Source organism: Manacus candei, unplaced genomic scaffold, assembly GCF_025592945.1.
Source record: "Manacus candei isolate 608988 ecotype Guabito, Panama unplaced genomic scaffold, ASM2559294v1 h1tg000174l, whole genome shotgun sequence".
Classification (NCBI taxonomy): domain Eukaryota; kingdom Metazoa; phylum Chordata; class Aves; order Passeriformes; family Pipridae; genus Manacus; species Manacus candei.
Genome location: NW_026138222.1, coordinates 1,052,993 through 1,078,916, shown reverse-complemented (window position 1 = coordinate 1,078,916; position 25,924 = coordinate 1,052,993). Strand labels below are relative to the sequence as shown.

General features: G+C 44.9%; 1 protein-coding gene and 1 long non-coding RNA gene across 11 annotated transcripts; one reads left to right on the top strand and one right to left on the bottom strand.

Annotated features, from left to right (window-relative positions):
- Window positions 1-189: 189 nt before the first annotated feature.
- TMEM209 (transmembrane protein 209) lies at window positions 190-24,092 on the top strand. 4 transcript variants are annotated; one of them, XR_007900929.1, is made up of 15 exons: window positions 190-339; window positions 2,078-2,217; window positions 2,304-2,362; window positions 4,811-4,942; window positions 7,768-8,000; window positions 9,728-9,926; window positions 12,309-12,484; window positions 12,683-12,754; window positions 13,784-13,880; window positions 15,370-15,495; window positions 16,135-16,213; window positions 17,084-17,181; window positions 18,192-18,306; window positions 18,387-18,484; window positions 20,684-20,734. XR_007900929.1 is itself a non-coding variant. In XM_051773618.1 (15 exons), the coding sequence occupies exons 2-15, from the start codon at window positions 2,081-2,083 to the stop codon at window positions 23,086-23,088; spliced, it is 1,671 nt and encodes a 556-aa protein (XP_051629578.1). In that variant the 5' UTR covers window positions 246-339; window positions 2,078-2,080; the 3' UTR covers window positions 23,089-24,092. The 4 variants fall into 4 exon arrangements, 3 of the variants coding, with proteins under 3 accessions (XP_051629580.1, XP_051629578.1, XP_051629579.1); XM_051773618.1 differs by lacking the exon at window positions 16,135-16,213 and adding an exon at window positions 23,034-24,092 and having other exon boundaries at window positions 246-339; window positions 20,684-20,757; XM_051773619.1 differs by lacking the exon at window positions 16,135-16,213 and adding an exon at window positions 23,034-24,092 and having other exon boundaries at window positions 319-359; window positions 20,684-20,757.
- On the bottom strand, window positions 5,089-6,806 carry LOC127463776 (uncharacterized). 7 transcript variants are annotated; one of them, XR_007900936.1, is made up of 4 exons: window positions 6,382-6,476; window positions 6,187-6,349; window positions 5,560-5,720; window positions 5,089-5,274 (listed from the first exon to the last, which is right to left on the bottom strand). It is a non-coding gene; the product is annotated as an uncharacterized LOC127463776 (long non-coding RNA). The 7 variants fall into 7 exon arrangements; XR_007900934.1 differs by lacking the exon at window positions 5,089-5,274 and having other exon boundaries at window positions 5,462-5,592; window positions 5,689-5,720; XR_007900935.1 differs by lacking the exon at window positions 5,089-5,274 and having other exon boundaries at window positions 5,474-5,592; window positions 6,253-6,349.
- Window positions 24,093-25,924: the final 1,832 nt, after the last annotated feature.

Here is a 25,924-nt window from a genome sequence, read left to right as displayed (position 1 = left end):
TACACCCACGCAGAACGGTGAAGTTGCACCTGCACAGCGCGCAAACAGACAGGCGTTACCCCTTCACGTAACGAATCAATTTATCAATAAAGATAACTCGATAAAATAACCGAACAGAGCGTGTCCGTGTGAGGGGATCCCTCCTCATCCGCCCCCCCCAACATGGCGGCCCCCTCAGCGCTTCCCGCCCAAAACCGGCGCGCGAGCGCCCCTCCCGCCCCCACGGCCCGCTCGGCTCCGCCCCCTCCCGCGCGCGGCGCGGCCCGTGACGTAACGCGAGCGCCCGCGCAGGCGCAGAGAGCGCCGAGGGGCAGCGGCGGCGTGAGGGGAGCGGGAACGGTGAGACGGCAACGAGATTGGTGAGGTGGGAATGGGAATGTGGTGGTTGGGGAGAGGAGAGGAGAGAGCGGAGGGGAGTGGGAATGGAGAGAGGAGAGAGCGGGGAGGGGAATGGGAATGGTGAGGTGGGAATGGGAATGTGGCGGTTGGGGAATGGGGAGGAGAGAACGGAGGGGAGTGGGAATGGAGAGAGCGGGGAGGGGAATGGGAATGGTGAGGTGGGAATGGGAATGTGGTGGTTGGGGAGAGGGGAGGGAAGGGGAGGAGAGGAGAGGGGAGTGGGAATGGGAATGTGGTGGTTCGGGAGAGGAGAGAACGGGGAATGGTGAGGTGGGAATGGGAGAGAGGGGAATGGGGATTGAGGAGAGGAGAGACTGGAGGGGAATGGGAATGAGATGGGAATGGAGAGAGGGGAATGGGAATGGTGAGGTGGGAATGGGATTGGGAATGGGGAGAGGAGAGAGCGGGGAGGGGAATGGGAATGGTGAGGTGGGAATGGGTGAGAGGGGAATGGGGATTGAGGAGAGGAGGGAGCGGAGGGGAATGAGAATGAGGTGGGAATGGGAATGGAGAGAGCGGGGAGGGGAATGGGAATGGTGAGGTGGGAATGGGATTGGGAATGGGGAGAGCAGAGAGCGGGGAGGGGAACGGGAATGGTGAGGTGGGAATGGGAGAGAGGGGAATGGGGATTGGGGAGGGGAGAGGAAGAAGGGAGGTTTGAGGGGAAAGGGGAGGTTTGGGGTTTTTGGGGAGGGAGAGAGGGGAGGTTTGGGGGCGAGGTTTTGGGAGAGGGAGGGGAGATTTGGGGAGGGGAAGTGCAGAGGTTTGAGGTGGGGAGAGGTTTGGGGATGGGGAAAAACGAGGTGTGGGCAAGGGGGAGAGGTGAGATTTGGGGAAGGGGAGAGGAGGGGGTTTGGAATGGGAGAGAGGGGATTTGGGGAGGGGGAGAAGGGGAGTTTGGGGAAGGGGAGAGGTAAGGTTTGGGAAGGGGAAAGGGGGAGGTTGAGAGGGGGAAAGGGAAGGTTTGAGGAGGGGGAGAAGGGAGATTTGGGGAAGGGGGAATTGATGTTTGGGGAGGGGGATGGTAAAGTTTGGGGAGGGGGATTGGAGAGATTTGGGGAGAGGGGAGATTGGGAAAAGGGAAAAATGAGGTTTGGGGGCGAAGAGAGGAGAGATTTGGAGGGGGGAGAAATGAGGTTGGGGAGGGGAGAAGGGAGAGGTTTGGGGAGGGGAAATGTGGGGTTTGGGGAGAGGGGAGAAAGGAGGTTGGGGAGGGGGAGAGGGTTGGGGAGGGAGAGGAGAGTTTCAGGGACGGAGAAGTGCAGAGGTTTGGGGAGAGGGGGAAGGAAGACTTGTTGGGGGAGGAGAGGTTTGGAGAGGGGGAGAAGCAAGGTTTGGGGAGGGGTGGGGAGAGAGGGAAGAGATTTGGGAAGGGGTAGAGATGAGGTCTGGGGGGAGCTGTGGGGGCTCCCTGCCTGTGACAGGCTTATTTCCCTCACATAAAATATAACTGGGCATAGAGGAGAAAACAAAACCAGCGGGTTTCCCATTCCAGAAAACCCAGAAATAAGTGGGAATTGCCAATAAAAACCCTACAGAACTGAGCCAGGCCTTTCCTCCCTGCGCTGGAGGAGCTTCCCCTCCTCCCCTAAAAATTATTATTCCCAGGTGACGCTGGAGAAGACGAGCTGGAAATAAAATCCCCTGTATTTTGTGTTTTCTCTCCCTGTTCCCCCAGGAGATGACTCCAAAGAAGGGCCCGGACACGTCGGTGCTGGAGCTGGCCGTGAGGCTGAGGAAACAGGCCGAGGCCAGGAAGGTGGTGCTGGCCTGGGGGCTGCTCAACATCTCCCTGGCCGGGCTCATCTACACGGAAATGTGAGTTCCTATGGCTGGCAAACACCCCTCACCTGGAATTCCTGCTGAATTCCCACTGAATTCCTGCTTCTTGTGCTTCCTTGCAGGACTGGGAAGCTCCTGAGCACGTATTACAACATCAGCTGCTTCCCTCTGTGGTACATTGGTGAGTCCCTGCCACATTCCAGGCTTTTTTCCCCCTCCTTTTCCTTCCTGGGAGGGCCTTTGGAAACGTTTTTTTTTCTCCCTTTTTTTAAATTGTGGCAGTTTGAGCCACATTTACAAATCTAAAATCCAATTTTCAGGCTTCCTCCCCCCCACATCCCTTCCCACAATTTTATCTTGACACCAGAGAGAAACTTTGAGGCTTCTCTAGGGGAAGGGGAAGAAAAAAACCATTTATTTACACAGATAAATGTAGTGTACAAACTAAAAACAGCTATATATATATATTTACATTTCTGTTAAACCCAAACTTTCTGTGCCCTTCTTTAAAACCACCAGAATTCCCTCCTTTTTAACAGCAGAGGAGGAGTTTTAACCACTTTTTTTTCCATCCTGGAAGAACTTTTTTGGTGCATTAATCTGATTTAAGGTGTGGATGAAGGGTTTGGAGGTCGAGTTTGACTGGTGTGAGTGACATTCACAGAGGAGGCCTTGGGATGTATCCAACAGGATGAGAAGGAATCACACTCATGAGATCTCCTGCTGGGAAAATAATCTTAAAATTATTATTTAAAATTAAACCTTCAAGTACCTGGGGTGAACCTTAAAAATCTAAGTTAAAGCTTAAAGTGTTTAAGTTAAGTCTTAAAATGTTTTAAATTAATTTTTTAAATGCTTGAATCTTAAAATATTTAGATTAAGTCTTAAAATACCTAACTTGAATCTTAAAATACCTAAGTTAAATCTTCAGATATGTCAGTTAAATTTTAAAATACCTAAATTAAATCTTAAAATATTATATTAAATCTTAAAATATCTAAATTAATTCTTAAAATACCTAAATTGAGTCTCAAAATATCCAAATTAAATCTTAAAATACCTAAATTAAATCTTAAAATACCTAAGTTGAATCTCAAAATATCTAAATTAAATCTTAAAGTACCTAAGTTAAATCTTAAAATACCTAAATTAAATCTTGAAATATCCAAATTAAATCTCAAAATACCTAAATTAAATCTCAAAATACCTAAATTAAATCTCAAAATACCTAAATTAAATCTCAAAATACCTAAATTAAATCTCAAAATACCTAAATTAATTCTTAAAATACCGAAATCGAGTCTCAAAATATCCAAATTAAATCTTAAAATACCTAAATTAATTCTTAAAATACCTAAGTCGAATCTCAAAATATCTAAATTAAATCTTAAAGTACCTAAGTTAAATCTTAAAATACCTAAATTAATTCTTGAAATATCCAAATTAAATCTTAAAATACCTAAATTAATTCTTGAAATATCCAAATTAAATCTTAAAATACCTAAATTAAATCTTGAAATATCCAAATTAAATCTTTAAATACCTAAATTAAATCTTGAAATATCCAAATTAAATCTTTAAATACCTAAATTAATTCTTAAAATACCTAAGTTGAATCTCAAAATATCGAAATTAAACCTTAAAAGTACCTAAGTTAAATCTTAAAATGGCTAAGTTGAATCTTAAAATACCTAAATTAAATCTTAAAATACCTAAGTTGAATCTCAAAATACCTAAATTAAATCTCAAAATACCTAAATTAAATCTCAAAATACCTAAATTAAATCTCAAAATAGCTAAATTAATTCTTAAAATACCGAAATCGAGTCTCAAAATATCCAAATTAAATCTTAAAATACCTAAATTAAATCTTAAAATACCTAAGTTGAATCTCAAAATATCTAAATTAAATCTTAAAGTACCTAAGTTAAATCTTAAAATACCTAAATTAATTCTTGAAATATCCAAATTAAATCTTAAAATACCTAAATTAAATATTGAAATATCCAAATTAAATCTTTAAATACCTAAATTAAATCTTGAAATATCCAAATTAAATCTTTAAATACCTAAATTAATTCTTAAAATACCTAAGTTGAATCTCAAAATATCGAAATTAAACCTTAAAAGTACCTAAGTTAAATCTTAAAATGGCTAAGTTGAATCTTAAAATACCTAAATTAAATTTTAAAATATCCTAAGTAAGTCTTAAAATGCCTGAGTTAAATCTTGAAATGCCCGAGTTAAATCTTGAAATGCCCGAGTTAAATCTTGAAATGCCCGAGTTAAATCTTGAAATGCCCGAGTTAAATCTTGAAATGCCCGAGTTAAATCTTGAAATGCCTGAGTTAAATCTTAAAATGCCTGAGTTAAATCTTTAAATAGCTGAGTTAAATCTTAAAATACCTAAATTAAATCTCAAAAATATTATATTAAATCTTGAAATGCCTGAGTTAAATCTTAAACCCCCTCAGTTAAACCCGAGCACTCCCCAGCGACGCTCAGCCCGGCGAGGGCCACCCTCTCCTGTGCTCCTCTCCTAAGAAGCTGCCCAAGTCCTTGCCCTTTTTTCCCCCCCCGGGCCCATTTGTGCCCCCAAAAAGTGCTTTTTGGCCGTGTCTGTTGGCAGAGTTCGCCTTGGCCTCCCTGTTCAGCCTCAACGCCCTCTTCGATTTCTGGCGCTACTTCACGTCGGCGGCGGCGCCGGCGGGGCCGGCCGGGACCCCCAGCCCGCAGGTGCTGGGCTGGCTGCGCAGGGCAGGTGGGGCAGCGGCACCCCCGGGGATTTTGGGGGGGGTTGGGGGCTTTTGGGGGGTTTGGGGGCTTTTTGGGGGGGTTGGGGGCTTTTTGGGGCGTTGGGGAGGGTTCTGTCCCTGCAGCGGGGGCCTGGAGGGAGGGGAGTTCTGAGGGAGCTCAGCGGAGCTGGGACTGAACTGGGGTATGGGGGGGTCTGTGCAGGGACAGGGGTTGGGCTTGGTGGTCCTGGTGGGTCCCTTCTGGCTCAAAATGTTCCCTGATTTTAGATCACCTCATCTCCAAGTATTCCCTGATTTGAGATCACCTCATCTCCAAATATTCCCTGATTTAGATCACCTCATGTCAAAATATTCCCTGATTTGAGATTGCCTCATCTCCAAATATTCCCTGATTTCAGATCACCTCCTCTGACACGGGCTGTGAACTGAACTGGGGTATGGGGGGTCTGTGCAGGGACAGGGGTTGGGCTTGGTGGTCCCAGTGGGTCCCTTCTGGCTCAAAATGTTCCCTGATTTTAGATCACCTCATCTCAAGTATTCCCTGATTTGAGATCACCTCATCTCCAAGTATTCCCTGATTTGAGATCCCCTCATCTCCAAATATTCCCTGATTTTAGATCACCTCATCTCCAAATATTCCCTGATTTTAGATCACCTCATCTCCAAATATTCCCTGATTTAGATCACCTCATGTCAAAATATTCCCTGATTTTAGATTGCCTCATCTCAAATATTCCCTGATTTAGATCACCTCATCTCAAATATTCCCTGATTTTAGATCCCCTCATCTCAAATATTTCCTGATTTCAGATCACCTCCTCTGACACGGGCTGTGAACTGAACTGGGGTATGGGGGGTCTGTGCAGGGACAGGGGTTGGGCTTGGTGGTCCTGGTGGGTCCCTTCTGGCTCAAAATGTTCCCTGATTTTAGATCACCTCATCTCCAAATATTCCCTGATTTAGATCACCTCATGTCAAAATATTCCCTGATTTTAGATTGCCTCATCTCAAATATTCCCTGATTTAGATCACCTCATCTCCAAATATTCCCTGATTTTAGATCCCCTCATCTCAAATATTTCCTGATTTCAGATCACCTCCTCTGACATGGGCTGTGAACTGAACTGGGGTATGGGGGGTCTGTGCAGGGACAGGGGTTGGGCTTGGTGGTCCTGGTGGGTCCCTTCTGGCTCAAAATGTTCCCTGATTTTAGATCACCTCATCTCAAGTATTCCCTGATTTAGATCACCTCATGTCAAAGTATTCCCTGATTTTAGATCCCCTCATCTCCAAATATTCCCTGATTTTAGATCACCTCATCTCCAAATATTCCCTGATTTCAGATTGATTCATCTGCAAATATTCCCTGATTTAGATTACCTCCTCTCCAAATATTCCCTGATTTAGATTACCTCATGTCAAAGTATTCCCTGATTTAGATCACCTCATGTCAAAATATTCCCTGATTTTAGATTGCCTCATCTCAAATATTCCCTGATTTTAGATCACCTCATCTCCAAATATTCCCTGATTTTAGATCACCTCATCTCCAAATATTCCCTGATTTAGATCACCTCATGTCAAGGTATTCCCTGATTTTAGATCATGTCATCTCCAAATATTCCCTGATTTCAGATGGATTCATCTCCAAATATTCCCTGATTTTAGATCACCTCCTCTCCAAATATTCCCTGATTTTAGATCCCCTCATCTCCAAATATTCCCTGATTTCAGATGGATTCATCTGCAAATATTCCCTGATTTAGATTACCTCCTCTCCAAATATTCCCTGATTTAGATTACCTCATGTCAAAGTATTCCCTGATTTAGATCACCTCATGTCAAAATATTCCCTGATTTTAGATTGCCTCATCTCAAATATCCCCTGATTTTAGATCACCTCATCTCCAAATATTCCCTGATTTTAGATCACCTCCTCTCAAAATATTCCCTGGTTTTAGATTGACTCCTCTCAAAATATTCCCTGATTTTAGATCACTTCATGTCAAAGTATTCCCTGATTTTAGTTCACCTCTTCTCCAAATATTCCCTGATTTTAGATCCCCTCCTCTCAAATATTCCCTGATTTTAGATCCCCTCCTCTCAAATATTCCATGATTTTAGATTCCCTCCTCTGACACGGGCTGTGAACTGAACTGGGGGTTTTGGGTGTCCTGTGCAGGGACAGGAGTTGGGCTTGGTGGTCCTGGTGGGTCCCTTCCAGCTGAAAATATTCCATGATTTTAGATTTCATCCCAGAATCCTAGAATCCCAGAATCAGCTGGGTTGGAAGGGACCTCTGAGATCATCCAGCCCAACCCTTGATCCAACCCCGCCGTGGTTCCCAGCCCGTGGCACTGATGCCACATCCAGTCTGTCCTTAAACACCTCCAGGGATGGAGAATCCCCCACTTCCCTGGGCAGCCCATTCCAATGGCTGAGCACCCTCTCTGCAAAGAAATTCTTCCTGATGTCCAACCTAAACCTCCCCTGGCACAGCCTGAGACCCAGCCCTCTTGTCTTGCTGATGGTTCCCTGGGAAAAGAGCCCAACCCCCCCCAGCTCCCCCCTCCTGGCAGGGAGTTGCAGAGAGTGAGGAGGTCTCCCCTGAGCCTCCTCCTCTCCAGGCTGAGCCCCCCCAGCTCCCTCAGCCTCTCCTCCCAGCACTTGGGCTCCAGTCCCTTCCCCAGCCTGGCTGCTCTTCTCTGCCCCTGCTCCAGCCCCTCCAGGGCCTTCCTTTGGTGTCCCTCGTGCCATCCCTCCATCCCTGGGGGTGCTGGGTGTGCTCAGAGGTCGGAGGCTCTGGGCTGACCCCTCTGTCCCCCCCCAGCCGTGCAGGTCACCCCCCCTCGGGACCCATCAGCCAAGCGGGTGCTGTCCCTGCCGCCGTCCCCCCCGATCCAGGGGCAGTGTGTGCTCAGCTACAGCCCCTCCCGCTCCCCCAGCGCCAGCCCCAAGTTCTCCTCGGGCTGTGTGAGTGGATTCAGCCCCCAGCTCCAGGCCTTGGCCAGCCCTTCCCACGCCGGCGCCGGCTCCTACTCCCCCGGCAGCACCTACGGCAAGGTAAGACCCTGTGCTGGTTTAAAAATTAACCAGCAGGGGAAATGAACTCAGCTCAAAGGAGAGATTATAAGTCAGAATAACAATTTAATAAAATAATACAATAGGTACAATTATACAGACAAACAATTGGTCTTAACCCACAAAGCCCAAATGTATAACCCAGCACCCTGGGGCAGGAACAGAGGGGTGTTCTTTGGGTCCCCTGAGTCCAAAGTAAAGGGAGAGGGGAAAACCTGTTGGTGAGAGTGGTGGTTGCAGTCTGGTCAAGAGTGGTGTTTGCAGTCTGGTTGAAAAGTGATGGTTGCAGTCTGGTTGAAGAGTGGTGGTTGCAGTCCAGTCAAGAGTGGTGGTTGCAGTCTGGTTGAAGAGTGATGGTTGCAGTCTGGTTGAGAGTGGTGGTTGCAGTCCAGTCAAGAGTGGTGGTGCAGTCTGGTCAAGAGTGGTGGTTGCAGTCTGATTGAAGAGGGATGGTTGCAGTCTGGTCGAGAGTGGTGGTTGCAGTCTGGTCAAGAGTGGTGGTTGCAGACTGGTTGAAGAGGGACAGTTGCAGTCCAGTCAAGAGTGGTGGTCTCAGTCTGGTTGAGAGCGGTGATCTGCAGTCTCCCTCTGGATCCCTCAAGTGGTTAAAAAAGTCCCAAGACTCCAAGATTATGTATCCTTCAGTTCAGGCAGGAATGCCCAGTGCCTCCCTCAGGGTGGGGGGGTTCCTCAGTGGGCGTGAGGACAAAAACACCCTCCTGTCTCACAGGCCTCTTAACATCTAGTTTGTAGCCTGAGGAGTCAGGACCCCAACAACATAAGGATGAAATTCCTGCCCCAGAGCTGTGTCCTCCCAACTCCTGGGAGGCACATTTTGTGTGCCGAGCTGAAAGAGCAGAAATTCAATAATTCTTTGTGAAGTTATTTGAGCAGTTTCCATCCAGAACATCCCAGGGATGGCAGGACACTCCTTCCTACTTCTAAAATAAAATTGGATAAGTTCCCCTTGCTTTGGTTTTCGGGAGATACTTGAGTTTTAGGTAGCATTTGGGGGGGGTTGAAACAAGATGATCTTTAAGGTCCCTTCCAACCAAACCTTTCTGTGGATCTGTGTGAGCATCATCCCCTGATGAGCCTGATCCTTGGGAATGTTGCCTGCAGGAGCTGAGGAAAAAGAAAAAACTCCAGAGCAATTTAATTGAGGATGAGATAAGAAAAAGGTTTAATTTGTGCCCGGGCATAAGATTACAAGACACAGGTGTTACAATTTATAATACTGTCTGTCCAATCCCAAGTGCTTCCACCCCGTAGCTTTGGCCCACCCTCATCCCACCCCCTTGGAATTGGGGCTGGGGGCTTTTCTTCATCATCTTCATCTTCTTCAGAGCACAAAAGGGGTACAGGGTCACCCAGTTCTTGACTGTACTTTTGTGGTTCAGGCCAAGGCACAAATGTCCTTAAACAAAAGGGCCTCCTCTTAAAGAGAGACTAAACATTTTCTGCTGGAATTCAGGGAATATTGATCTGGGAGCATGGAATGGGGCATGTAGGGGGCAGAGGAATGTGTGAACTGCTGTGCTAAAGGGTGGAGGAATAAGGGCTGCTGCTCCTAAAATCTACTCATATAACTACTTGTAAAGCTTATAAAAACTAGAAAACCCCAAAAAACTGAAAGAATCTTAAGGCATCAGGAGAACAAAAACAATCCCAGCAGGATTGGGGTGTTTTTTTCTCTCCCCCTCCCCAAGGTTTCCAGCTTCAGCCACTCTCCCAACGGATCCCCCTATTCCCCGGGAGCGGCGGACGGCGGCGGGATGAGGTCCCACTACCGGTTCTCCCCCATCCTGTACAACAACAACACCCACAAGGATGACTACATCACTGATGTCAAATCCCTGGACACCTTCCTGAGGAACGAGGAGGAGAAGCAGCACAGAGTCCAGCTGGGTGAGTGCCCGGGATTTTGTGGGAACGGCTTGGGAATGGGAAGGGGTCGGTTCGATTCGGGAGCGGGAGAGGGAAATTCCAGTGAACAGAGCATTTGTGGGAATCCCTGGGAGCTTGGCAAACTGTGAGGAATGGGGGAACACCAGGGTTTCTGCACATCTCCATGGCTTGGGAGCTTCAGCTTTCCTCCAAGTTACTCCTTTGGGTTGGATCTAAGCTTGGAATGTGAGATGATCCATGATCTCTGTAGCAGTTGCTGGCAGTGATAAGATGATCACCTCGATGAGAGGGGGGTTTTGTGGGAGTGGTTTCAGGCAGAGGGGGTGAATCCAGGCAGTTTTTATCCTGGATAGGGATAATCAAGATAAGGATCAAGGGGATGAACTCCCTCCAGGCAGTTTTTGTCCTGGATGGGGACAATCCAGACAAGGTTAAAGGGGATGAACAACTCCCAGGCAGTTTTTGTCCTGGATAGGGACAATCCAGACAAGGTTAAAGGGAATGAACTCCAGGCAGTTTTTACCCTGGATGGGACAATCAAGATAAAAATAAAAGGAAATGAACTCCCTCCAGGCAGTTTTTGCTCTGAATAGGGACAATCCAGATAAGGAGAAAAGGACATAAACTATCTCTAGGCAGTTTTTATCCTGGATATGGACAATCCAGACAAGGATAAAGGGGATGAACTCCCTCCAGGCAGTCTTTGTCCTGGATAGGGACAATCCAGACAAGGATAAAGAGAATGAACTCCCTCCAGGAAGTTTTTGTCCTGGATAGGAACAACCAAGACAAGGATAAAGGGGATGAACAAGCCCCAGGCAGTGTTTACCCTGGATGGGGACAATCAAGATAAAAATAAAAGGGGATGAACTCCCTCCAGGCAGTTTTTATCCTGGATAGGGACAATCCAGACAAAGATAAAGGGAATGAACTCCCTCCAGGCAGTTTTTGTCCTGGATAGGAACAACCAAGACAGGGATAAAGGGGTTGAACAACCCCCAGGCAGTTTTTACCCTGGATAGGGACAATCAAGATAAAAATAAAAGGGAATGAACTCCCTCCAGGCAGTTTTTGTCCTGGATAGGGACAATCCAGACAAGGATAAAGAGAATGAACTCCAGGCAGTTTTTACCCTGGATGGGGACAATCCAGATAAGGATAAAGGGAATGAACTCCCTCCAGGCAGTTTTTGTCCTGGATAGGGACAACCCAGACAAAGATAAAGGGAATGAACTCCCTCCAGGCAGTTTTTGTCCTGGATAGGAACAACCAAGACAGGGATAAAGGGGTTGAACGACCCCCAGGCAGTTTTTACCCTGGATAGGGACAATCAAGATAAAAATAAAAGGGAATGAACTCCCTCCAGGCAGTTTTTGTCCTGGATAGGAACAACCAAGACAAGGATAAAGGGGATGAACAAGCCCCAGGCAGTGTTTACCCTGGATGGGGACAATCAAGATAAAAATAAAAGGGAATGAACTCCCTCCAGGCAGTTTTTGTCCTGGATAGGGACAATCCAGATAAGGAGAAAAGGACATAAACTATCTCCAGGCAGTTTTTATCCTGGATAGGGATAATCAAGATAAGGATCAAGGGGAAGAACTCCCTCCAGGCAGTTTTTGTCCTGGATATGGACAACCAAGACAGGGATAAAGGGGATGAACAACCCCCAGGCAGTTTTTGTCCTGGATAGGGACAATCCAGACAAGGTTAAAGGGAATGAACTCCAGGCAGTTTTTACCCTGGATAGGGACAATCCAGACAAGGATAAAGGGGATGAACTCCCTCCAGGCAGTTTTTGTCCTGGATAGGGACAATCCAGACAAGGATAAAGGGAATGAACTCCCTCCAGGCAGTTTTTGTCCTGGATATGAACAACCAAGACAAGGATAAAGGGGATGAACAACCCCCAGGCAGTGTTTACCCTGGATGGGGGCAATCAAGATAAAAATAAAAGGGAATGAACTCCCTCCAGGCAGTTTTTACCTTGGATATGGACAATCCAGACAAGGATAAAGGGGATGAACTCTCTCCAGGCAGTTTTTGTCCTGGATAGGGACAATCCAGATAAGGATAAAAGGAATGAACTGTCTCAAGGCAGTCTTTGTCCTGGATAGGGACAATCCAGACAAGGATAAAGGGGATGAACTCCCTCCAGGCAGTTTTTACCCTGGATAGGAACAACCAAGACAAAGATAAAGGGAATGAACTCCCTCCAGGCATTTTTTTCCCTGGATAGGGCCAATCCATCCAAGGCTGACTCCAGTGTTTCTGCACAGTGACTCCAGTGCATCCCTTCACTCTGACTTGTGCCTGTGCTATTGCTTCCAGGATTAATTGGCAGTGATTCTGTGTGTGACCTTAATGATTGACTCATTCCAGGGAGCTCCGACTCCAGCTCCCCTTCCAGCAGCCCAACCTTCTGGAATTACAGCCGCTCCATGGCAGACCACGCCCAGATCCTGAGGAAATTCCAGTACCAGCTGGCCTGCAGGTCCCAGGCTCCATCAGCACACAAGGATGAGGCAGATCTGAGCTCCAAACAGGCAGCAGAGGAGGTAAATCCAGCAGGAAAAGCACCCCAAAGGGAGAAACAGGCCTTGGAAAAGCACAGTTTTGTGCCAAGGTTTGGGTTGGAGCTGTGGCAGGAGAAAATCCTCCGGTGTTTAACCAGCTGCCTTCCTCTGGAAGTGGCAGGAATTGTCACAGACCCTAAAAATGTGGGTATTCCAGGAGTTTTTTCCATGTTTCCACAGGTCTGGGCGCGGGTGACGATGAACAGGCAGCTCCTGGATCACATGGATTCCTGGACAGCCAAGTTCAGGAATGTAAGTCCCACCTCCCAGGGCTTTGAAGACAAGGGGAGTAGGGAATTCTCAGCCTGGGATGGGCTGTCAAATCCCACCCAAAGTGTTGGGCATCTCCCTGAATTCCTGGGATGAACAGGACAGGGAATGGAGCCCTCAAAGCAGACCCAAAACTCCACCAGAGCGGCCCCAAAAATGATCTTTATGGTTGGAGGGCCGTGATTCCCAATCCCCCTTTTTGTCCAGGAAAGCTTTACTGGCAGAGAATTGATTTCCTGCCCTTCCAGGGGGTGTTAAAGGATCCTTTAAGCTCTTGATTGATCATTAAATGAAATTATTCCAGTTGGTGTGTTCAGCTGGGACTGTGCCAGGGTCAGCGGGGTTTGTTTAACACTCTGACCTGGAATTTTGCCCTTTTCCCGAGGGATTAATGAGCCCTGGAATGTTGCCCCTTTTCCCAGCTGTGATAAACTGAGAAAATGATTCGGGCTAATTAAAAGAAAATCGTGTGTAAGGTCAATAATGACCTGGAGAGAGAAAAGAAAAACAAATCCTAAAACTTAACTGGGCCCCTGTAAAGAGATAAAACAAGTTACCTCCCTTTTACCTTGTGTGAGATTTATAGTGAAGGAATTTTGTTTAGTTAAAAATTTATAAAATTTATAAATCTTACACAACTTTTTAACTTCTTAAAAATTTAGAACTTCCTTAAAAATGTATAACTTTATGTAGATAACAAGCAAACATCTGCTGAATGTCTGACTTGACAATATTATTATGGATACTTATAGATAATATTCCTGTCTAAGAAAAAAACATCTGTTGAATGTCTGACTTAATAATGTGTAATGTATAATGAATGTTCATGAATTAGCTGGAAATAAATGTGGAACAACTCTCTCCTGTGGGTGTGACAGGTGTTGGGAGTTGTTGAAACCCCTCCCTGATCACCCAGCGCTGAGTTTGCTTTTATCGTGTAATAAATTCTAATTGGAAATAATAATCAAATAATCAAATTAATTGGACTCTGGGTTTGTGTTTGTCACCCAGTGGATCAACGACACCATCCTGGTGCCCCTGGTGGAGGAGATGGAGTCGGTGAGCACCCAGCTGAGGAGGATGGGCTGCCCCGAGCTGCAGATCGGAGGTGGGAATGGTGGGAATTCCCGGGGCTGGAATTCATGGAATGTCGAACGGGTGGGACTTCAGTTAAATCGATCACTTTTGTCCCCTTTTCTGCTCTTATTTTGATGTTCCATCTCCTGGAAAGGTTCCTCCTAAGGCTTCTGGGAATGCTGGGGCTGGCACACAGACACTTGGGGAAAAGTCAGAAATGTCTCTTTTTTTGTTGTTGGTTTTTTTTTTTCCTTTTTTATCCCTCTAAATTTACGTAATTATTTTTATACAATGTTATAAATTTATATATAAATGTATGAAATATATACATGTATGAAATAGATACATGTATGAAATATATACATGTATGAAATATATAAAAGCATGAAATAATACATGTATTAAATATATAAATGCATGAAATATATAAATGCATGAAATATATACATGTATGAAATATATAAATGCATGAAATAATACATGTATGAAATATATAAATGCATGAAATAATACATGTATTAAATATATAAATGCATTAAATAATACATGTATTAAATATATAAATGCATGAAATATATACATGTATGAAATATATAGATGTATTTCATATGTAATTACATGAAATATATAGATGCATCTCATATGTAATTATATGAAATATCTAAATGCATTTCATATGTAAATGTAGTAAATATAGAAATGCATTTAATATCTAAATATATGAAATATAGAAATGTATTTCATGTCTAAATATATAAAATATAGAAATGTATTTCATGTACAAATATATGAAATATAGAAATGCATTTCATGTCTAAATATATAAAATATAGAAATGTATTTCATGTACAAATATATGAAATATAGAAATGCATTTCATGTCTAAATATATAAAATATAGAAATGTATTTCATGTACAAATATATGAAATATAGAAATGCATTTCATGTCTAAATATGTGAAATACAGGAACTAGAATATAATTATAAATATAATGTTATAAATTCCCTCCAGTGATCATCAGTTACTGCCTGTTAATGTCAGAAGGCATTTCAAAGGGAAATGTGCTGCAAACCCTCAGTGTGTCCCTTTGAAGTCTCCCTGTCTCCACTCCTGTGTCCTTTTCCAAATTATTCCTCCAAATCCGCTGCTTTCCCAAAAATCTGTATTTTTAGATCCCGATGGAGTTTTGTTTCTGAAGCCACAGCTTGAAGGAGCTGCTTCTGTTCCTTCAAATTTGCACCTCCTTAGCCAAGAGCTGCACTTGATGTGGTGCAATTCCCATGAAATTCCCATTTTTTGGGGTGTTCCTTACGGAGCTTCATCTCTGGAAAACCAGGACGCCGCTCTCATTCCCTCTTTTCTGCTCCTAATTCCTGTTGGTTCCCTGCAGCTTTTAAATTCTGATGGAGAGGAGACTTGGTTGGGACTAAACAGGTGTGGGAGGGTGGTGTCTGATCCCAGGTGATCCCAGGACATTCCAGGAGCTCCCTGGTGATCCCGGTGTCCCTGTATTCCAGAGGCCAGCATCAGCAGCCTGAAGCAGGCAGCCCTGGTGAAAGCTCCTCTCATCCCCACCCTCAACGCCCTGGTGCAGTACCTGGATCTCACCCCAAACCAGGAATACCTGGTGGAGAGGATCAGAGGTATGTGCTGGCCTCATCCCAAAAAATTCCAGCCTGGATCCCCCCCCAAACCAGGAATAGCTTGTGGAAAGAATCAGAGATACGTGCTGGCCTCATCCCAAACAATTCCAGCCTGGATCTCCCCCCAGATCAGGAATATCTGGTGGAGAAGATCAGAGGTATGTGCTGGCCTCATCCCAAACAATTCCAGCCTGGATCTCCCCCCAGATCAGGAATATCTGGTGGAGAAGATCAGAGGTATGTGCTGGCCTCATCCCAAAAAATTCCAGCCTGGATCTCCCCCCAGATCAGGAATATCTGGTGGAGAAGATCAGAGGTATGTGCTGGCCTCATCCCAAAAAATTCCAGCCTGGATCTCCCCCCAGATCAGGAATATCTGGTGGAGAAGATCAGAGGTATGTGCTGGCCTCATCCCAAAAAATTCCAGCCTGGATCTTCCCCCAGATCAGGAATATCTGGTGGATATGATCAGAGGTATGTGCTGGCCTCATCCCAAAAAATTCCAGCCTGGATCCCCCCCAAACCAGGAATCCTTGGTGGCTTTAAAGGCTCAGAGGGACGTGGTGTCCTCATCCCAAACACTTCCAGCCTGGATCTCCCCCCAGACCAGGAATCCCTGGTGGCTTTAAAGGCTCAGAGGGATGTGGTGTCCTCATCCCAAACCCTTCCAGCCTGGATCTCCCCCCAGACCAGGAATAGCTTGTGGAGAGGATCAGAGGTACGTGCTGTCCTCATCCCAAAAACTTCCAACCTGGATCTCCTCCCAAACCAGGAATCCCTGGTGGCTTTAAAGGCTCAGAGGGACGTGCTGTCCTCATCCCAAGCACTTCCAGATCTTGGAAGTGGATCCACTTCCAGCCTGGATCTTCCCCCAGATCAGGAATATCTGGTGGAAAGGCTCAGAGGGACGTGGTGTCCTCATCCCAAACCAGGAATACCTGGTGGAAAGGATCAGAGGGATGTGCTGGCCTCATCCCAAACCCTTCCAGCCTGGATCTTCCCCCAGATCAGGAATCCCTGGTGGCTTTAAAGGCTCAGAGGGATGTGGTGGCCTCATCCCAAACCAGGAATACCTGGTAGAAAGGTTCAGAGGGATGTGCTGCCCTCATCCCAAACACTTCCACATCCAGCTCTTGGAAATGTCCCACTCAGTGGAAGTGCCCATGGCAGGGGGTTGGAACTGGGTGATCTTTAAGGCCCCTTCCAACCCAGGTCATTCCATGATTCCATGATTTCCTCCATGCTCAGGATGTCAAGTCCTGGACTAAAAAGTGCTGGACTAAAAAATCCTGGATTAAAAAATGCTGGACTAAAAAGTGCTGGACTAAAAAATCCTGGATTAAAAAATGCTGGACTAAAAAGTGCTAGATTAAAAAATCCTGGATTAAAAAATTCCTGGATCGAACCCCCTCACAGCTAAAACTCACCCTGTGATTTTCCCTCCCTGCCCCAATCCCCTCCCAGCCTTTCCATGGGTTGAACTATCCCTGTTTATGCACCAGAAACGTGCCCTAAACCTTTCAAACCGGCCTGAGACCTGCTTTTATCCGCCCTGAATCCCAAAAAACCGCCCAAATGTTGCTTCCAGAGCTTTCCCAGGGCGGCTGCATGAGCTCCTTCCGATGGAACGGAGGAGGAGACTTCAAGGGACGCAAGTGGGACACGGACCTGCCCACGGACTCCTCGGTGAGATCCCACACACACTGGGATAGGGGGGATTGGAGCTGCTTGTTTTTTGGGATAGGCTTTGGAGGGGGCAGCCAGGGAGGCCTTGGGGAATGTGGTGAAGTGGGAACAGCGGAGGAACTGATGGGATGAGCTCTGAAGGGGGGAAATTGGGAAAAATGGGGTCCTGGGAATGTCAGGGGAACTGGGACCCTGCCCTGGGATCCTCAGGGATTCATCCCCAGCTTCCAGACATGGAACCAGTTTCAGGGCCTCGATCCCGACCTGATTGTGTGGAGGGGAAATGGGAAAATGGGAAAAGGGGCTCTCTGGGAACACAGGGGGATCCCTGGAAATGGGGTCAGGGATCCATGGGACCCCTCAGCACAGGGGATCTGCTCCACCTGCCCAGTCAGGGCCTTGATCCAGTCCTGCTTCTGAGGGAAAAAATAGTGTCAGGGAGCCCTGGGAATGTGGCAGTGGGAAGCCTGGGAAACTGGGATCCTCCTCCAGGATTCATCCCCAGCTCATGGATGAGACACTGGTGCAGCTTCAGGGCCTTGATCCCAACCTGATTGTGGGGGTAAAAACAGGGAAAATGGGAAAAGGGGCTCCCTGGGAATGCAGGGGGATCCCTGGGAATGGGGTCAGGGATCCATGGGACCCCTCAGCACTGGGATGTGGAAGCGGTGCCGCTCCACCTGCCCAGTCAGGGCCTTGATCCAGTCCTGCTTCTGAGGGAAAAACAGGGAAAATGGGGGAAAAAATGAGAAAAAACACAGGGAATTCCCCCTGGGAATGGGGCCAGAGTTTGGTGTGGGCAGAGCTGGGTTTTGGGTTCTTCCCCTGCTCAGCCAAACCCTGACCCTCAGAACTCGGCCCTTTAGGCCCGAGGCTGCTCCTAAGCCCCGGGGTTAGGCCAGGGTTGCAAGCCTGGCCTATCCCCCCTGTGCTTGGCTCCTGGGGTGGTGGCAGGGCTGCTTCCCTCCCTTTTTGGGGCCGTCCCAGCGAGCTTTGGGCCCTCTCCCCAGATCCTCATGCACGTGTTCTGCACCTACCTGGACTCCAGGCTCCCTCCTCACCCCAAGTACCCCGACGGCAAAACCTTCACTTCCCAGCACTTCGTCCAGAGCCCGGATAAACCAGGTACCTGAGGGGGAAAGCCTCTCTCTTACCCCTCTGGGATCACAGCAGAACCTCTTTGACATTCCCACTGTCATTCCCAGACACTTCCAACGAGAACGTGTTCTGCATCTACCAGAGCAGCATCAACCCGCCCCACTACGAGCTCATCTACGAGTGCCACGTCTACAGCCTGCCCAAGGTATGGGATGGGATGGGATGGGATTCTCCCGCTCCCAGGAATCCTCTCCAGCTCCACTTCGGGCTGTTTGAACTCCTAAACCCATTTATGGACTCTTTCCCTCAGCCTGGCCCAGCCTGCTCTAAGCCCGGCGTGGGGTTTAAGCCTCCTGCCTAATCCCGGCTCTGGGATCTGTTCAGGTGCAGACTAAGAGTGGCTTTCTCCTCTTGGGGTTTTTTTGCCTATTTGTAGTTAAAATTGGAATTTTTTAACCACCAGATCCCCCCCCAGTCCCTGTTGTGCTGTTGGTTTTCTGCCAATTTATCGTAAATTAAATTTAAATGTAATTTAGAATTTTTTAGCACCAAATCCCCCAATCCCTGATCTGTTGGTTTTCTGCCAATTCATTTTAAATTAATTTTAAATTTAAGTGTAATTCAGAATTTTTTAACACCAAATGCCCCAATCCCTGATTTGTTGCTTTTCTGCCAATGTGTTGTAAATTAAATTTAAATATAATTCAGAATTTTTTAACCCAGATGCCCCAATCCCTGATTTGTTGCTTTTCTGCCAATGTGTTGTAAATTAAATTTAAATATAATTTAGAATTTTTTAGCACCAAATCCCCCAATCCCTGATCTGTTGGTTTTCTGCCAATTCATTTTAAATTAATTTTAAATTTAAGTGTAATTCGGAATTTTTTAACACCAGATGCCCCAATCCCTGATTTGTAGGTTTTCTGCCAACTTATTATAATTTAAATTTAAATGTAATTTAGAATTTTTTAACCCAAATCCCCCAATCCCTGATTTTTTGATTTTCTGCCAATTTATTGTAAATTAAATTTTAATTTAAATGTAATTTAGAATTTTTTAACTCAAATCCCCCAATTCATGATTTGTTGATTTTCTACCAACTTATTGTAAATTGATTTTAAATTTAAAGGTAATTTAGAATTTTTTAACTCAAATCCCCCAATCCCTGATTTGTTGCTTTTCTGCCAATTTATTCTAAATTAAATTTAAATTTTAAATGTAATTTAGAATTTTTTAACCCAAATCCCCCAATCCCTGATTTGTTGCTTTTCTGCCAATTTATTCTAAATTAAATTTAAATGTAATTCAGAATTTTCTAACTCAAATGCCCTGATCCCCGATGTTGCTGTTGGTTTTCTGCCAATTTATTGTAAATTAAATTTAGATTTAAATATAATTTAGAATTTTTTAACTCAAATCCCCCAATCCCTGATGTAGTCTTGGTTTTTCTTCCAATTTATTGCAAAATTACCATTTTTTTTTTAACCCAAGTCCCCCAATCCCTGATTTGTTGCTTTTCTGCCAATTTATTGTAAATTTAAATTTAAATTTTAAATGTAATTCAGAATTTTTTAATCCAAATCCCCCAATCCCTGATGTTGCTGTTGGTTTTGTACCAATTAATTGTAAATTAAATTTACATTTAAATATAATTTAGAATCTTTTACCCAAATCCCCCAATCCCTGATGTACTTTTGGTTTTCTTCCAATTTATTGCAAAATTACCATTTTTTTTAACCCAAATCTCCCAATCCCGGATTTGTTGGTTTTCTGTCAATTTATTGTAAATTAAATTTACATTTAAATGTAATTCAGAATTTTTAAACCCAAATCCCCCAATCCCTGATGTGCTGGTGGTTTTCTGCCAATTTATCGTAAATTAAATTTAAATTTAAATGTAATTTAGAACTTTTTAACCCAAATCCCCCAATCCCTGATTTGTTGCTTTTCTGCCAATTTATTATAAATTAAATTTCAATTTTAAACATAATTTAGAATTTTTTAACCCAAATCCCCCAATCCCTGATTTTTCTGCCAATTTATTGTAGATTAAATTTAAATTTTAAACATAATTTAGAATTTTTTAACCCAAATCCCCCAATCCCTGATTTTTCTGCCAATTTATTGTAGATTAAATTTAAATTTAAATATAATTTAAATTTTTTTATCCCAAATCTCCTAATCCCTGATTTTTCTGCCAATTTATCGTAAATTAAATTTAAATTTAAATATAATTTAAATTTTTTTAACCCAAATCCCCCAATCCCTGATCTGTTGTCACCCTTAATGCCCCCAAACCCGGCGTTTTCCCACGAGAATTCCCGGGGGGAAGCTCCGAGCCGGCAAAATTCCATCTTTTAATTCCATGTCTTTAATTCCTTCTCTTTTTTCCCGGGGGATCCAGGGCAGGAATAACATGTTCCACACCCTGCTCATGTTCCTGTACATCATCAAGACCAAGGAATCCGGGATGCTGGGGTAGGTCCCGGAGAAAAGGTGGGATGGGGCTGGGGAAAAAGTGGGAAATCGCGTTGGGGGTGGTGATTAATGGGGTTTAAATCAGATTATTAATGGGGTTTAAATCAGATTATTAATGGGGTTTAAATCAGCTGATTAGTGGGGTTTAAATCAGATTATTAATGGGGTTAAAATCAGATTATTAATGGGGTTTAAATCAGATTATTAATGGGGTTTAAATCAGATTATTAATGGGGTTTAAATCAGATTATTAATGGGGCTTAAATCAGATTATTAATGGGGTTTAAATCAGATTATTAATGGGGCTTAAATCAGTTCATTAATGGGGCTTAAATCAGATTATTAATGGGGCTTAAATCAGCTCATTAATGGAGTTTAAATCAGATTATTAATGGGGTTTAAATCAGATTATTAATGGGGTTTAAATCAGATGATTAGTGGGGTTTAAATCAGCTGATTAGTGGGGTTTAAATCAGCTGATTAGTGGGGTTTAAATCAGATTATTAATGGGGTTTAAACCAGCTGATTAGTGGGGTTTAAATCAGATTATTAATGGTGTTTAAATAAGATTATTAATGGTGTTTAAATCAGCTGATTAGTGGGGTTTAAATCAGCTGATTAGTGGGGTTTAAATCAGATTATTAATGGGGTTTAATCAGCTGATTAATGGGGTTTAAATCAGATTATTAATGGGGTTTAAATCAGATTATTAATGGGGCTTAAATCAGATTATTAATGGGGCTTAAATCAGATTATTAATGGGGTTTAAATCAGATTATTAATGGGGCTTAAATCAGATTATTAATGGGGTTTAAACCAGCTGATTAGTGGGGTTTAAATCAGGTTATTAATGGGGTTTAAATTAGATTATTAATGGTGTTTAAATCAGATGATTAGTGGGGTTTAAATCAGCTGATTAGTGGGGTTTAAATCAGATTATTAATGGGGTTTAAATCAGCTGATTAGTGGGGTTTAAATCAGCTGATTAGTGGGGTTTAAATCAGGTTATTAATGGGGTTAAAATCAGATTATTAATGGGGTTTAAATCAGATTATTAATGGGGTTTAAATCAGATTATTAATGGGGCTTAAATCAGATTATTAATGAGGTTTAAATCAGATTATTAATGGGGCTTAAATCAGTTCATTAATGGGGCTTAAATAAGATTATTAATGGGGCTTAAATCAGCTCATTAATGGAGTTTAAATCAGATTATTAATGGGGTTTAAATCAGATTATTAATGGGGTTTAAATCAGATGATTAGTGGGGTTTAAATCAGCTGATTAGTGGGGTTTAAACCAGCTGATTAGTGGGGTTTAAATCAGATTATTAATGGGGTTTAAATTAGATTATTAATGGTGTTTAAATCAGCTGATTAGTGGGGTTTAAATCAGATTATTAATGGGGTTTAATCATCTGATTAATGGGGTTTAAATCAGATTATTAATGGTGTTTAAATCAGATGATTAGTGGGGTTTAAATCAGCTGATTAGTGGGGTTTAAATCAGATTATTAATGGGGTTTAATCAGCTGATTAATGGGGTTTAAATCAGATTATTAATGGGGTTTAAATCAGATTATTAATGGGGTTTAAATCAACTGATTAATGGGGTTTAAATCAGCTGATTAGTGGGGTTTAAATCAGATTATTAATGGGGCTTAAATCAGATTATTAATGGGGTTTAAATCAACTGATTAATGGGGTTTAAATCAGCTGATTAGTGGGGTTTAAATCAGATTATTAATGGGGCTTAAATCAGATTATTAATGGTGTTTAAATAAGATTATTAATGGGGTTTAAATCAGCTCATTAATGGCGTTTAAATCAGATTATTAATGGCGCTTAAATCAGATGATTAGTGGGGTTTAAATCAGATTATTAATGGGGTTTAAATCAGATAATTAATGGGGTTTAAATCAGCTGATTAGTGGGGTTTAAATCAGATGATTAGTGAGGTTTAAATCAGATTGTTAGTGGGGTTTAAATCAGATTATTAATGGGGTTTAAATCAGCTCATTAATCGGGTTTAAATCAGCTCATTAATGGGGTTTAAATCAGCTGATTAGTGGGGTTTAAATCAGATTATTAATGGGGTTTAAATCAGCTGATTAATGAGGTTTAAATCAGATTATTAATGGGGCTTAAATCAGATTATTAATGGGGCTTAAATCAGATTATTAATGGGGTTTAAATCAGCTGATTAGTGGGGTTTAAACCATTAAACAGCAGCTTTCCCATCCAATGGGATAATTCCCACCCCTTTGGGTTTTCCAGGCGTGTCAATCTGGGATTGTCGGGAGTCAACATCCTGTGGATCTTCGGGGAGTGACCCATCCCTGCTCCGAGACATCCATGTTTTTGGGTTAAACCCGGATCATTTAAGCTCAGCTTAGGGCACAGGGCAGTGAAATTGTCTGGAATTCCTGCGTGGACTCCTTCCCGAGGCATCCCATGGAATATTCCACCTGGGAACGAGCTCCAGGCAGGATTAGGATTCTCCTTCCCGCTCCTCACCTGAACAGCCCGGCTTAAACTGAGCTTAACTGATCCAGACTAAACCCGTGAGGGTCGTGCACAGCCATGGATGATCCAACACTTGGAAGGATCCAACAATCTGGGGCTCTCCAGGATCCAAAAAATCCCAGCTGGACACGAGGAAATCCAAACCAGGGGGGTTTAGACTCGGCTTTGCTTCGTTTTATTATAAAAACCCCACAACTTTTGCTCCTGGTTATCGGTGTCACCGTGTCTCTGACCCCACAAGGTGTTGCTGTAAAGGGAAGAGAAACCCTTTGGACTCGCTGGGTTCAGCAAATCCCAGGTTTTTTACTTATATTTGGAAGTTTTATTTTCTTTTTCTGTTTGTTTTTTAGTTAATCTTTCAGTTCCAAACCAGCTCGGCCTCCCGGGTGCCTTGGGATTTAATTCTGCTCCTCCCCTTTTGTTCATTAATTACCTCTTTTTTTTTAGGGACTGGGATGTGGCTGCAGCAACCCCAAATTTTTTTTGGGGGGGGGGAAAACCCACTTGGATTTGTTTCCAAAAAGGGGCTCAGTTGATGTTTGTTTGCCAAATTCCCACTTCAGTTATTCCTGCCGGTGTAAATTCTGGCAAAGGTGAATTTGTGTAGGACCACAGATCCGTGGGATCCCTGGAGTTTATTTTTTATGGAGGTGGGAAAAGAGGGATTTGTGGAACTTTGTGCTGGTTTTTTGGTGTGAACTGACGGGTTTTGGTGACTCTCCCTCTCCTCTGGGGACCCGGGTTTTTCTGAGGAACGGGACCAAAGTGGCTCATTTGGTTCCTGAATTAAATGAGTTCCTTTTATCAAAAGCTTTTCAGGGTTTTTCCTTGGGTTCAGCATCACCAAACCCATCCCTGGGCCAAGGGGGGGATGTTCCAGGCCCAGGTTTTGCTGGTTTTACCCCAAAACTCCCCCCCTGAGCCGCATTTCTCTCCTGTTTGAAGACCCAAAGTGCAGAAACACCTCTTCTTGTGCCAAAAAAGGGTTTTTCTCCTGAAGAGCCCATCCCATGGGGCTCCCTGAGGGCCCAGGGCTCTGCACACACAGCACCTGCACAGTTTTGGGGTCCCCAGCACCCCCAGCCCCCTGTGCAGCCTCTTCCCAGGAGCCCAGGTCCTTGGGCACCCCAATACTCTGTGTACCCCCAGATAGGACAGACCCCAGTACACTGGGCACCCCAATACACTGGGCACCCCCATACATCACACCCCATACACTGCACCCCAACACATGACAGACCCCAGTGCACTGGGCACCCCAATACACTGGGCACCCCATACATCACACCCCATACACTGCACTCCAATACATGACAGACCCCAGTACACTGGGCACCCCAATACACTGGGCACCCCAATTCTCTGTGTGCCCCCAGACATGATAGACCTCAATACAGTGGGTACCCCAATACACTGGGCACCCCAATACCTCACACCCAGCCCTGTGCACCCCAACACACTGTGCACCCCAATACATGAGAGACCCCAATACACTGCACCCCAGTACCTCACACCCAGCCCTGTGCACCCCAATACACTGTGCACCCCAATACATCACACCCAGCCCTGTGCACCCCAATACACTGTGCACCCCAATACATCACACCCATCCCGGTGCACCCCAATACCTCACATCCCAGTCCCTGTGCACCCCAGTACCTCACACCCCAGTCCCTATGCACCCCAATACATCACACCCATCCTGGTGCACCCCAATACACTCTGCACCCCAATACATGATAGACCCCAATACACTGACCCCAATACATCACGCCCTGCTCCCTGTGCACCCCAATGCACTGTGCACCCCAATACCTCACACCTGTCCCTATGCACCCCAATACACTGTGCACCCCAAGACATGATAGACCCCAATACACTGTGCACCCCAATACCTCACACCTCTCCCTGTGCACAATACATGGCACACCCTGCTTTCTGTGCACCCCAATACCTCACAGCCCAGTCCCTGTGCACCCCAATACCTCACACATCCCACTGTACAACACAGTACACGGCACACCCATCCCTGTGCACCCCAGTACACAGCACACACCCATCCCTGTGCACCCCAGTACACAGCACACACCCATCCCTGTGCACCCCGATACAGCACACACCCATCCCTGTGCACCCCAATACCTCACACACCCCAGTGTACAACCCAAAACACAGCACACCCATCCTTGTGCACCCTAATACATCACACACCAATCCCTGTGCACCCCAATACATCACACCCATCCCGGTGCACCCCAATACACTCTGCACCCCAATACCTCACACACCCCAGTGTACAACCCAATACACAGCACACCCATCCCTGTGCACCCCCATACAGCACACACCCATGCCTGTGCACCCCAATACATCACACACCCATCCCGGTGCACCCCCATACAGCACACACCCATCCCTGTGCCCCCCAATACATCACACCCATCCCGGTGCACCCCCATACAGCACACACCCATCCCTGTGCCCCCCAGTACATGGCACACCCCAGTCCCAGTGCCCCCCAATACACTCTGCACCCCAATACATGGCACACCCCAGTCCCGGTGCCCCCCACGCACCCCAAATCCCCACGCACCCCAATTCCTGAGCATCCAAATCCCTGTCCATCCCAATCCCTGTGTACC